General features: G+C 40.2%; 1 protein-coding gene and 2 long non-coding RNA genes across 3 annotated transcripts in view; 1 reads left to right on the plus strand and 2 right to left on the minus strand.

The window, feature by feature from the left end:
• cntf (ciliary neurotrophic factor) overlaps positions 1 to 8,164 on the minus strand; it is a 10,481-nt gene extending 2,317 nt beyond the window's left edge. Inside the window, exons 1-3 of the mRNA XM_020647324.3 lie at positions 6,698 to 8,164; positions 3,754 to 4,068; positions 1 to 2,364 (exon numbers count right to left, since the gene is read on the minus strand). The exon at positions 1 to 2,364 is cut by the window's left edge and continues 2,317 nt beyond it. Of these exons, the coding sequence (XP_020502980.1) occupies positions 2,191 to 2,364; positions 3,754 to 4,068; positions 6,698 to 6,823 (615 nt within the window). The 5' untranslated portion in view covers positions 6,824 to 8,164 and the 3' untranslated portion in view covers positions 1 to 2,190. The remainder of the gene's footprint in view (positions 2,365 to 3,753; positions 4,069 to 6,697) is intronic.
• Positions 8,165 to 8,175: 11 nt separating this feature from the next.
• LOC136179880 (uncharacterized) lies at positions 8,176 to 10,375 on the plus strand. The gene is made up of 2 exons (XR_010666806.1): positions 8,176 to 8,669; positions 9,740 to 10,375. It is a non-coding gene; the product is annotated as an uncharacterized lncRNA (long non-coding RNA).
• LOC136179881 (uncharacterized) lies at positions 10,306 to 11,629 on the minus strand. The gene is made up of 2 exons (XR_010666807.1): positions 11,372 to 11,629; positions 10,306 to 10,765 (listed from the first exon to the last, which is right to left on the minus strand). It is a non-coding gene; the product is annotated as an uncharacterized lncRNA (long non-coding RNA).
• Positions 11,630 to 11,892: the final 263 nt, after the last annotated feature.

Below are 11,892 nucleotides of genomic sequence, written 5' to 3' on the forward strand. Positions count from 1 at the left end.
TATTTTTCCACTAATTTAAAAAAGTGCTTGAAAAACTGTTTAACAAAAGGTCTGTTCCAGGCACATGCTGGCAAGCCACAGTAAACAGCTCCATGACCCACCGTTGGGTCCCGACCCACCAGTTGAGAATCACTGCTATATCTGATGTGTTTTTTTAACAGTCCAGATTCAGAGGGTTGCCATTGAAAGGACCAATATGAAAAAATATCTACTGAATTAAAGCATAAATTGACCTTACTATATCATCAGACAATGGCATGTTAAGGAAACATGCTAAGTGCTGGGGGTTTTAAAGCTCCCCCACACAGCTGGTTTCGGATGCCCCTTTTTTTGCCAGGCAAACGGCAAACCAACAGGTGTTGCAGAGATGGAAGCGGGCAAACGATGTGGTTCAAATATAACTGATTCTACCCAACCTTTAAATGCAGATTGGGGCGCTGGTGGCGCGTTGGTCATCCCCATGTATGGAGGCTGTAGTACTTCAAGCGGGCGACCCAGGTTCAAATCCAACCTGTGGCTCCTTTCCCGCATGTCATTCCCAACTCTCTCTCTCTCTCTGTCTCTCTCTCTCTCTCTCTCCCTGATTTCCAGCTCTATCCACAGCCCTATCTGTCCAATAAAGGCCCCCAAAAAAGCCCAAAAATAAATCTTAAAAAAGCTGATTTCTCTAACAAGCTGCACGAACAGAAACGTGGTAAAACTAGGATAAATATTGGAGATGCTTTTGAAAAATGGATAGAGTTTAGAAGAACGCAGAAAAGTTTCAAGACTGATAGAGAACTGGCTAAACACTGAAGCTTCAGTGTCCGCGACATGCCAACCATGCATGCACATCGACTTGGAGGAGGGGGCAGGGGGAGACAGCTCTCGCAGTAGATATTATAAATGCTACCTGTAAGTTACATATTGCTCCTTGAATGAATCTTCTACAAATAAACACATGAACAAAATTTTGATTAAAGCTTCAAGCTGCAACTGACCATTGGATAAATAACAGTCTGTCTTTACTTTCATGAGACTGAATTCAGTCTAAATAAGATTTGTGCTTGAAAAACGTTTGTGTCCCTCCATCTGGCTTCTTAGTTTAGCCAAGGGATAACTTTGTTTTAAATCTTCAGAGACTTTGTCATGAACAGTGACAGCTGTAACATATCCATTGTACAATATGAATTTAAGATCAAATGTAGAACTGTTATTTCAAACGGTTAAACTATGCATCAAATATGAAAAGAAAAAGACTCAGATCGTTTATCCCTCAAGTTTAAATGTCTTTTTACATTGTACAGTTTTTACATTCGCCTCTCTGCTTGCACACGTGCACGTTTGTACACCTTTCAGTTTGGACTTTGGAGGTGCTTCACTCTGATGAGGACTCTCATCATTCATTGCAAATAAAAATCTTAAACATAACAAAACAACAACAATGAAGAGTAATTTAACATTACTTAGAAAAATCAAGCAAGAAAGAAGGAATACATTCATGTAGTAGCACCATGTTAACACCAGAGGGTGCTGTTGCACACATTTTCTCTCTTCATACATTTCACATCCCTAGGTGATAATCTATGTGGAATGATTTAAAGCTGCAGGATTCATAACCACACATATTCAGAGTTACATTCTGGTGGTGTGGCATGAATTTCAATGTCCTAATTTTCATCAGAATGTGCCCCTTGCTGACTATATCCCGTCAGCTGCAGAGGATCCCGTCAGTATATCTTAAAATTAGAACTTCAGCTCTGTCAAACTTGAGTATGCATGAGGGGAAACAATGAATGTGACTGTGTCATCAGCATGTTAAAAATATGTATTAATCATTCTGTGTACTCAATAAAAGAACGTGAGAGAAATAAAGAAAGAAATTCTGCATTTGAACAAGTAACAAGTTAGAGCAATAAATAAAAAGTCGTATTAGAACCTGTCATACAAAAAACAAATGGTGCATAAAGGTGTGATAGATACGGGTCGTGTCACTTGTTCCCTCCATGTCTAAGGCCTCTGTTTATGAGGGATTCTCTCTTTCACCTTGTCAGTGCAGTACATGTCAGTTTCTCACTGTGGCCCCTCTTTGAGCACGTGGCTCCATCTCTTTCCTTTCATCCCCTTCACTCACCTCTTTTGCTCCTTAACGGCTCTCTTCTCTCATTACTCCACCTCACTCACTCACACACACTTTCCCATGTCCTGATCTTATCGTCTCACACTCCTCGTGCTCCTGACTAGCCTGGTCCTCACTCGCTCCTTGGCTGTAATGGCAGGCAGGGCTTGCAAGGTGGTGATGGCAGTCTTGGTCCAGTAGTCCACTTCTTTATAGATCCGGTACACCCAAAGCTTCAGCTCAAACAGGCCTGTTGGACCGTCTAACTGTAAAAATAAAAAAAAACTAATTTCTGACCAGCACATTCACTGTCAACATACACAGGGGTTTTTCCAAGGAGTGCCCCCCCCCCCCATCTTTTTCCTGATTAGCCAATCTTAAAAGCCAATCCATTATTAGCCAAAAAAGTTTTATTTTTGTTAACAGTGAACTTTAAGGTCAGTATGAAAAAAAAAACATGATAAAATTGTGATCGTGATTTTTCCATACAAAAATCACATGATCATTTTGCTATGTACCTCTCACTACTTCAGAGTTAGTGAGAGGTTTGTATACATAAACTATATATAGATAGTATAGCTTTGTATATATAAACACAAATAACTTACTGTGTGTTTGTTTTCCACTGCCAGTCTCTTAAAGTATAACTTGGGGTGCATGCTGGGTAGTTTTGTTTCTACTCCAGCCTGTTCACTGTTAAATCGTCCCTGCAGCCTTTGTTTTCTGTTAAGTGTCTTCTGGGTCTCCTGGACTATTTAGTTTGAGTCAGCTACTCGCCAGCATTGGTTTAGTTCATCATTTTCCCAGCATTATTTAGTTTAGGGAGCTTGTTTTAGCTCTTTACAATTTATTTGCTCCCCCCACTCCAATCTATCGCTTGCGATTTTTGTAGTTGTCCTTCTGGGATAACTTTAAGGCACCCCTGGGTGCACCTGTGTCCCACCCTCACCCCTGTCTTCTGTCACCAAGCAGAACTTTGAGTACACTTGCAGTAATGACTAAGGTGTATTTTTAATATTAAAAATATAGTATTTTAAGTATTATTGTAATAACTAAGATTCGCTTTATTGATCCAATGTTATTGTTTTCCTATTGTTCTGATATAACTATTATAAGATTATTACCTAATCTTTTAGGTGGCCTGAGAAAACCATGTCTATTGTTTTGATGTTCATTTGAAGTTTTAGTTAAAGTGATGGAGAATAATTTAGATCATCTCTGATGCAAAGTGGCAATTCGAGAGTCTGTTGGGGCCTTTGGCAAAAATGAATTTGGGGGCCCTTTAACTGGCGTTCATCACCATCCTGTCTGCCGGTGCTCCGACACTTACTCCTCTTCCTCTTTCTTTTTTCTCTCCTATAGATGGATAACTTCATCCCACAATCACGCCACCATAGTACTTACATATTGACGGGCTTACATATGGCGCTTGGAACAGAGAGCTAGTTTCAAAACCAGCCTAAAACTCCTCCAAGGAGCTTTAGATTAGAAATGGAGATGTTGATGGTAAATAAATACTATTTGGATATGTGCATGTTGGGGCACACACATACTTTATGCCACCCTATATACATCAATGCACCAGTCAGACTACGCCCAATCAAAATAGTCTGGATATGCCCCAAATTATAACACCTGTTAACATCAGCACCTACCTCTAACCCCTCCACACTGGGAGTCATGCCCGCCGTGCCATCCATCGCCTTGAGAAGTTCTCCAATGCTGATTATGAGAAAGGACAATCTGTCTTTCACCATCTTCCTCTGAGTCTCGTACTCAGACTTCCTCCCGTCGTCCAGCTCTTCTTTCTCTTTGGCGACGGCTCTCTCCATCAAGCTGCGGCACTGCAGCAGAGCTGAGTGGACACACCAGAGCTTGTCCCTGGTGTCCAGCTGGGAGGACGGAAGTGGGACGGACACAAGACGACCGTCGGACACGGGAACATCTGCAACGAAATTTTCCCTCTTCCTCTGAGATAAAAAAAAAGAGAAGAAAAAAAAGGGGGGCGCAAATACAGAAGTTGTAGAGTGAAGTGCATGGGTGGAAGATTAAACCTTGCATTCTTTCAATTACTAACCACACTGATGTCACTTTTGACCACAACTTGGCAAGATATTGAAGCTCATGAATCTCTCTGAGGCAACAGGGATTTATCCTAATCCGAAAGGAATTTGTTCAGGCTCATTCACATTGCCTCAAAGAATAAAATACAACAAACAGAGACAATGGAGGAATTTTCCCTCAGCCTGATTCCGGTAAGGATTTATCAAGTCAACAAGTAAAAGGGTAAGATGAGCAGCTTCAAATGACACTCAAGAACCACAGAAAGAAGGTGAAAAAGAGAACTTTAGAACGTGCAACACACACAAACAATACTGCTCAACACAGTATGCTTTGAAAGTTGAAACAACATCAGAACCATATTCTTGTAGAGAGTTAGACCAGAAGATTGGCCATGCTAGCATATCAGTATGATACATATTAAGCTTCAGCCTGCAAGTGATTAGCTTAGCTTAGCATCAAGACTGAAAACAGGGGGCACATCTGGTCTTGCCAACTATGAATTTTTATAAACCTGGGAGAAATTGGGAGTTTTTGAGATGCTGGTAGGAGGAGTGTTTCAAGTATTCATGCTCAACTTAGCTAAATTAAGCTAGCTGCCTGCTGGCAGAGGCCTTATTTTTTATCATACAGGCCTGAGAATGGTATAAATCTTCTTTGGTGACAACATCAATTCACCAAATGTTTAATATTTGTAATGTAAAAACACATAATCAACACTGTGTATCTTTGATAAACACAGCATGGTAATGACATCACCTCTGTTTATCTAAGAACCATTTTGTTAGGACGAGATCTGGCAGCTGAAATCAGGGATCCCTTCCCATGCTGGACTGTAGCCATAAAGCTTTACTTGTGTGACTTGTGAATCCCAGAGGCCTCCTTGGGATATTATACCCGAGGCGTTAATGTTGAACCCTGTGTGTGGAAGGTAGCAGTGCGACCGAGTGGCCGAATGTGACCTGTAAGCTGCGAGAGTCAGCAAGGGCGTTGATGGTTATTGCTCAAGCTGCAGAGGAAACATGATTCAAGTCGTTTTTGATATGCCAGGAAGTAATTCTGTAGCCCGAAGCAATATTCTCATGCACCTTCGTCTCACGTGTAGACCAGCTCCTAGTTATGCTGCTATAGGCTTAGACTACCGGGGGGAACTGGCACCTCTCAGTACATCATATTACTGCATGTATCTATCTGTAAATCTCAGTCACTAACCACCTACTTCCCTGGGAGCTCTTGACCTCTCAGGCTCCTCAAGATCGTTGGTTGACAGCATACCAGAACAACCCCAGGTCTTTTACCTGCCTTTTGTAACATAACAATGAGTATGGTCTTTTTACCTGCTCTTTTGTAATGTTAACAGACAAAGAGTAAGGTATTTTACCTGTTTTTTGTGTCTAGAGATAACACTTGTTATGAGTTGATTGATTGATTCATTCATTCATTGATCTTTGTGAACATGGAAAGCCCTTAAAATGATTTAGGAGGTACCAAATTAATGTTCTACCCAAAGTGTAGTCGAGTGACAACTTGTCTGGAAAACTTAAAACTCTGCCTGAAAAATACTTGCTCTGCATTGGATTTTTTCAGACCCATGTTCAAAAACTAAACTAAATCCAACATCAGGGACACATCTAAGGAGGGAAAACAAAAAAGGGAACATACTAAAAAAAAACCTATCCAATAATTCATGGTGTGTTCACTGGACTGTACAGTTTCTGTTGCCGTAGCTTTAGTGGGCTACAAAAGATTTTTCCAAAAGAAAACCCAAGCCAGCAAAAGTCAGGGAGAAGTGTTCATGCAGAGGAAATCTGAAAAGACAAGGAGGATTCACAGAGAAAGGTCAAATCCTGGGAGTGAGGTGGATGAAGTTATCTTGCCAGGCCGCTCCCTCGCTCCCAGTGAGGTACATAAAAGGAAGGTTGAGACGGTGAGCTGGCAGGAAACCAAGAAGTTTTAATAAACTGCAGCTCACACACCTATAGGCAAAAGAGACGCAGGCTTGTGGGAAAGAGATGAAGGCTTCGTGCCCAGGCATTGATGAGTTTGTGCCAGAATAAACGCCCACATCTGTCATTCCAACGAAGTTCACCCCCTCCACTCTGCATTCTTACCCCCTGCTGTTCTAGACATAATTTCCTTCTCTGTCTCACACACACACACACACACACACACACACACACACACATCCATGCACTTTTTGCACACGTCCTTTTCATCCTTCTTTTTGTCCTGTCTCACAAACACACATGCAAACACACTTTGTCCATGTATTAATAACAAAACAAAAAAAACGTAGACATGAGCACACACATTTACAGAAATGACACACACACAGAGTCACACAGATACACTCAAATGGAAAATCTATTAATTTTCCATTTAACCTTGGCCCAGTTTTCACTCTCCTTCACCCACACACAAAATGTTTTTGTTTTTTTTGTTTTTTTCCTCCTCTCAGTTCCTGCTCTGCCAGTCTCACACTGGGATCCATGCTTCAGGTACAGGAATGTAACCAGTGCAAACTTTCTCCATACTCACATAAAGTTCCAGTAAGATGGAGCACTCGTGGTGCAGCTGCTCGGCTATAGCTACGGCCCGGTCCGTGGTGCTGCTGGTCCTGCTCAGGTCTGAGCCGGTCATTCCTCTGGTCCGCCTGTTTGCCATTGGACCATCTGCTGACTCTACCGGGAAGTCACAAAACGCACTCGCAGCTAGAGAGAAAAAGCCGGGCCCCCCCCCCCACACCCCCCCTTAGTATACACCCCTGAACGCCTCCCCCATCCCGACAACTCGACAGCTCACGGTTTACCTTTTTCTTCCGCTCTCCTGTACCGAGTCAACGCACTTTTAATTAGAGCGGAACACTACCCTCAGATAAAGTTTCGGTAAAACGAGTTCTCTCGCTCACTGTTGCTGATTGTGTTGCACAGTTTGAAGCCAATTCTCCGCCCTTTCTCCCGAGAACCTGATGCCAGGCGGGAGGAATTTAACGGGACACGCGGGGGCGGAGAGAGACGCGGACGGGAGGAGGGAAGAGAGCTGAAGAGCTGAGCTGACTTGTGACGATCTTATCGGAGTTACTGGTAGTGACAGAACCGAAGACGGTCTAAATTTATGAAGGTTGTTGCTGTTCTGTTTCAACCTTGCCCTACCGGTGGACAACTTAGAATAGCCTTAAATGTAAACGATCACAGAGAAAGCAGCATGTCTCTGGTAGGATCAGTGGCGATTAGATCCTGTTAGGGCCCTGGGCAAAAATTCACAGGGGGGGGGGGGCCCCCTCTAACTATTATTCATCCACATTATGCCATAATAAATAATCTAACACCAACGATAATATCGCAGAATGGGAACTTTTTTTATTTTCAAAGTTCACATTAGAACACTAAAATCCTTCATTTTCCTTTGGTGACTTTTAAGAATTTTAAGTGAAGCAATTAAATGAAGTAATAGTTAAATTATCTAACAAGGCTTGTGCATGTGTTGTTTTTAAAGAGTAATTTGAATCTCTTGGGCCTAAAGGGACTACGCTTAAGATAAATGTGTCAAAGATGTAACCCATCATTGTCCCCTTGTACCTCTCTCAATGCCTCAGATGTAAGCCCCAAGTGGTTTAGTTCCACAAAAATACACTGCACCACATTTTAGATTTTGTAAGTGCAATTTCATTTTAAATTGCTTTTCTCAGCCTCTTCATTCTCAGACGGACTCTCCCTGCTAAGGTTTACAGTGTATCAGTCTCTATAGGGGACCCTTATAGGTGACATTGTCATGGTAACTCTTCCCCCTACAGGTGAGGATTCACATGTCAGACTCCATTTAAAAAATCACAAGAACATAATTTATGACAAATACAGTTTATCAATTAATATGCACATCCATTTGGTGGTTAATGAAACATTAGCCTATTTGATCGTCATCTTAATGTTTATTAATGTTAAATAGGGTCTTAAAGCATCTATTAATGTAGCATATTAAAATAAAAAATGTGGACCCCTTGTTGTTCATGGGTCACGATCAAGGGGCAACCTCCGGTCTCGAAAAATGAAGCCTATGCGGAAGTACAAAAAACTGCAGTTCCTCGAGGTTCCGCTTGAGGCTGGCTGCAGAAGCGCCGGAAGTGCCATAAGCCCACAGCCAAAAAAGCCCGTTTTTACCACAGGAATCAACATGTTTACAGCCTGGTTCAAAAAACGAGATGTATCTGAGAAGTTGACGGCCCCTTCTCCTCACACTGTGGGGGGGGTGAATTTTTTTATAACTCATCGGATTTTATTCTATTAAGGAAAACGACTATGCCCATATTTGGTTGTGTCAGATTTGATTGACAGCTGTGCGCGCTGCATCTGTCTGTGAGGTCAGCAGGTCAGGAGGCTAACAGCTTGATCCGTCTGATTTCTCCTCTTTCTTACTTCGTTTGGAGAGTTTGTTTAACACATATCTGACAACATACATGGCTTGCTGTGCGGTTAACAGACCATCCAAGAAGTTGATGCTTCAGTTTTCTTCGGTAAGTGATAAAGTAGTGTTATATTTACTGCTTACTCATGTGTTTATATTTACGGACCTAGCTTGTTTAGCGTTAGCTTGTAAACCAGTCGGCTATCTGTATAGCCCATTATTTACATTATTTACATTATTTACATTATTTACGGTCAATGGTTTAGAAATTTTTGTTGTTAAGATGTTGTTGTTGAAAATAATGAGTTTGTGTGATGTTAGAAGTTAAAGGTTCAGCTCAGTGGTTAACCACAGACTGTAAATATGGTTATCTGACGTTATGATGAATGTTATACTCCATGTAAATGTGGACATTAAAAAAACAAACTTTGTGTAGTAATTATCCGTCAGTAACATAAACTGAACTGAACCTAATATGCTGTGTAGGTTATATAGGATGACATTAAAGTTACATGGTTGATGTAGTGTCTTAAGGTTTGAGCAAACTGTTAACAAATAAAAAAAACTTCACTTTGTAAGAGCATCTGTAACCATTAAGAACTATATTAATAACCATATTAATTTTCACTGAACTCATACACAGAATATAGCTGTAGAAATATAAAATATAAATAACATATGAAATGAAAATAAGATTTAAAGCACATAGATATAAAGTACAAGAAATAGTTTGAAGAGTACAGCCATGTACTGAGCTCATGTTAATAATAAATGAGTTACTGTATGTTCTGTACTAAAGCACAGAGAGTTGGGACCTGTTAATGATTTAAATAATTCAGATTATATTTGTTTCATGTTAAGATGAAGTACTATCCACAATAAACTGCTTAATTTTTCCTCACAAAATCTGAGACAATTTGATGTGGAATATCATTGTGTGTGTGAGTGAGAGAGCTGAAAACAGCACGATTACAATAATGTTTATCTTCTTAACTTTGAATAGATGTTGATTACCTAAATACTGTACCTTTGTTTTCTGGGTAGTACACTGTTGAATTTATAAATGTGCTCTTACACACAGATGAATACAGAAAAATAGATGAGAACAAAAAAAATGATTTAATGAATAACTGATTTTTTCTCTCTTTCTTTGCCATCCTGACGACCCCTCACTAAAAGTCCATGTTCTCCTGGATCCATGTCACATGCTCAAGCTTCTTCTGAATGACTTTTCAACAGTTGAAGTTCTGCTGAGAGAAGATGGCCAGCAGATAAGACAGCAGTACATGAAGGAGCTCCACAGGCTTCAGGAGGAAGAGGAGGGTTTGCACCTTGGAAGACTGTATTCATGCTTCAGCTGTTCAAATAAAACTAGATCTCCTCCAAACAACTTGCAATCAAACTATTTTCTTCCCATTTTAAAACCCTTTGTCCAGTTTAGATGGGAGAAGTTGATATTATGTGATATTGATCAGGGAAGACTACATTTCTAAATCATTTTTAACTGTGTTTTTATTCACCAGATATTGATCTTATTTACTCTCCATGTATCTTGATTTAAGAATGGGGCTGTGTTTAAGGGCATATTTTTGCAATGACTCTGTTCCGTCCCACTTTCAGAAATGAACTACATTAGTATTTATCAAAAGAATAAGAAGTTGTGTAAAAGTAGACTTCCTTCCCTAAGCTATTGAGTTGAGCATTAATCTGAAATGTATACTCATAAGTAGACATAAAGGAGTGCATTTATATAGAAATATTTATTTAATCTGAAAAACAACATTAAAAAAAGTCTGTTTTTACAGCAGAGATGAACATGTTTACAGCTTGGTACAAAACAAACAAATAGGTGTGATTAGCTCATGTCTCGATGGACACACACTGTACGGGGGGGTGAATGTTTTGATGACTCATCAGTTTTGATTTGATGAAGGATAAGAGTTATTCACAATAAGGCGTGTAGCTGACCAGCTTGACAGGTGGGCGCGGTGTAACGGTTTGTCAAAAGGCTTAAAACCCGTCTCAGCTCTCAGCCTGTGGGTGACATCACTCAGGCCATCCGGGGGAGACCTCCCTCACAGCGAGCTGTTGAAGAGAAGCAACCGAAGTCCACCCCAGAAGAACCAACAAATGCAGATGTTGTTGAGGCTCAGGTTTCTTCCTCTGTCTCTGCAGCTCTCTGGGCACCAATAATCCACACTGTGTCTATAGGAGAAATACAAAGGTGTTCAATTAATGCCTCAGACAAGACAAAATGTACAGTTAACTACATGTGACAGCTCAGGCTGTTTTTTTGTTATGAGCCACATCTGCAGGAATAATATTGAACAAGGTAGCTGCAACTCATCATAATAGATGCCAGTCTTAAACATTATTTTTTCTAATACTTAAAGTTTTTGTTGTGAAGCTGACACTGTTCACAGACTCCATGACTTAACGGGGTTCAATAGAAAACAAATGTCTTATAATAAATACTAAATAATTATTTTTCAGTTGTCATGTTCACCTCATCGCTGTTGACATCAGTAAATATAAGACACAGACATTCCTCTTTTTGTCAGAACAGTAACATGAACTGTGTGCTTTGTAATATTGATTTCTTCTGGATGTCTCATATTTATTTACAGTCTATGGATAAAACTTTGTTAATGTATTTCTCTGCTAACACTGACAAAGTCTAACTTCTCTAACAAATAACTCATAAACATAATTGTATATTTAAAAAAGTGTAGTTTTAAGACTTTAATTAAATATTTGTGTTGAATATAATTCGTTTTAACTGTGTTGTAGAAAAGTTAAATGTTAACTTACTGTTTATAGAGTTTTCTCAGGACGAGCAGGAATAGTTGATGATAGCAGCCTAGCTGTTAGCTATGCTGTCAAGTGGACTGCTAACGTCGAGCTGAATGGGCGGAGCTAAGTCCCGCCGGTCCCGCCTTACTGCTGTTGCTAGGTTGATCCGAAGTTAGGTTGAGACTGCAAATCCAATATGGATGCGGCCGTCGATTGGACTCATTTTCTGCCTATGTCACAGACGGGTCAGGGTTCGTCCAGTAATATTTACAGTCTATGGTCACGATGTAAGATATTGTTTTATTGCCTTTATTGTTGTTGGTTTATGTTTTATTCTTAAAGCAACAATCTACTAATGAGATACATTGAAATGCTTGACAATAAGGCAAGATTAAAGCTAACCATTTTTAATGTTCAGGATGAGAGAGACGGAAATATCTTGATAATTCAAGCTTCAAAACCTGTGTAAACTGTGTCCTCTTCTTATGTCTGTGGGCGAGTTGTTGCCTGTTTTTTTGTTTTTGGACATGCTAGAAGCC

Source organism: Labrus bergylta, chromosome 1 (genome assembly GCF_963930695.1).
Source record: "Labrus bergylta chromosome 1, fLabBer1.1, whole genome shotgun sequence".
Classification (NCBI taxonomy): Eukaryota; Metazoa; Chordata; class Actinopteri; order Labriformes; family Labridae; genus Labrus; species Labrus bergylta.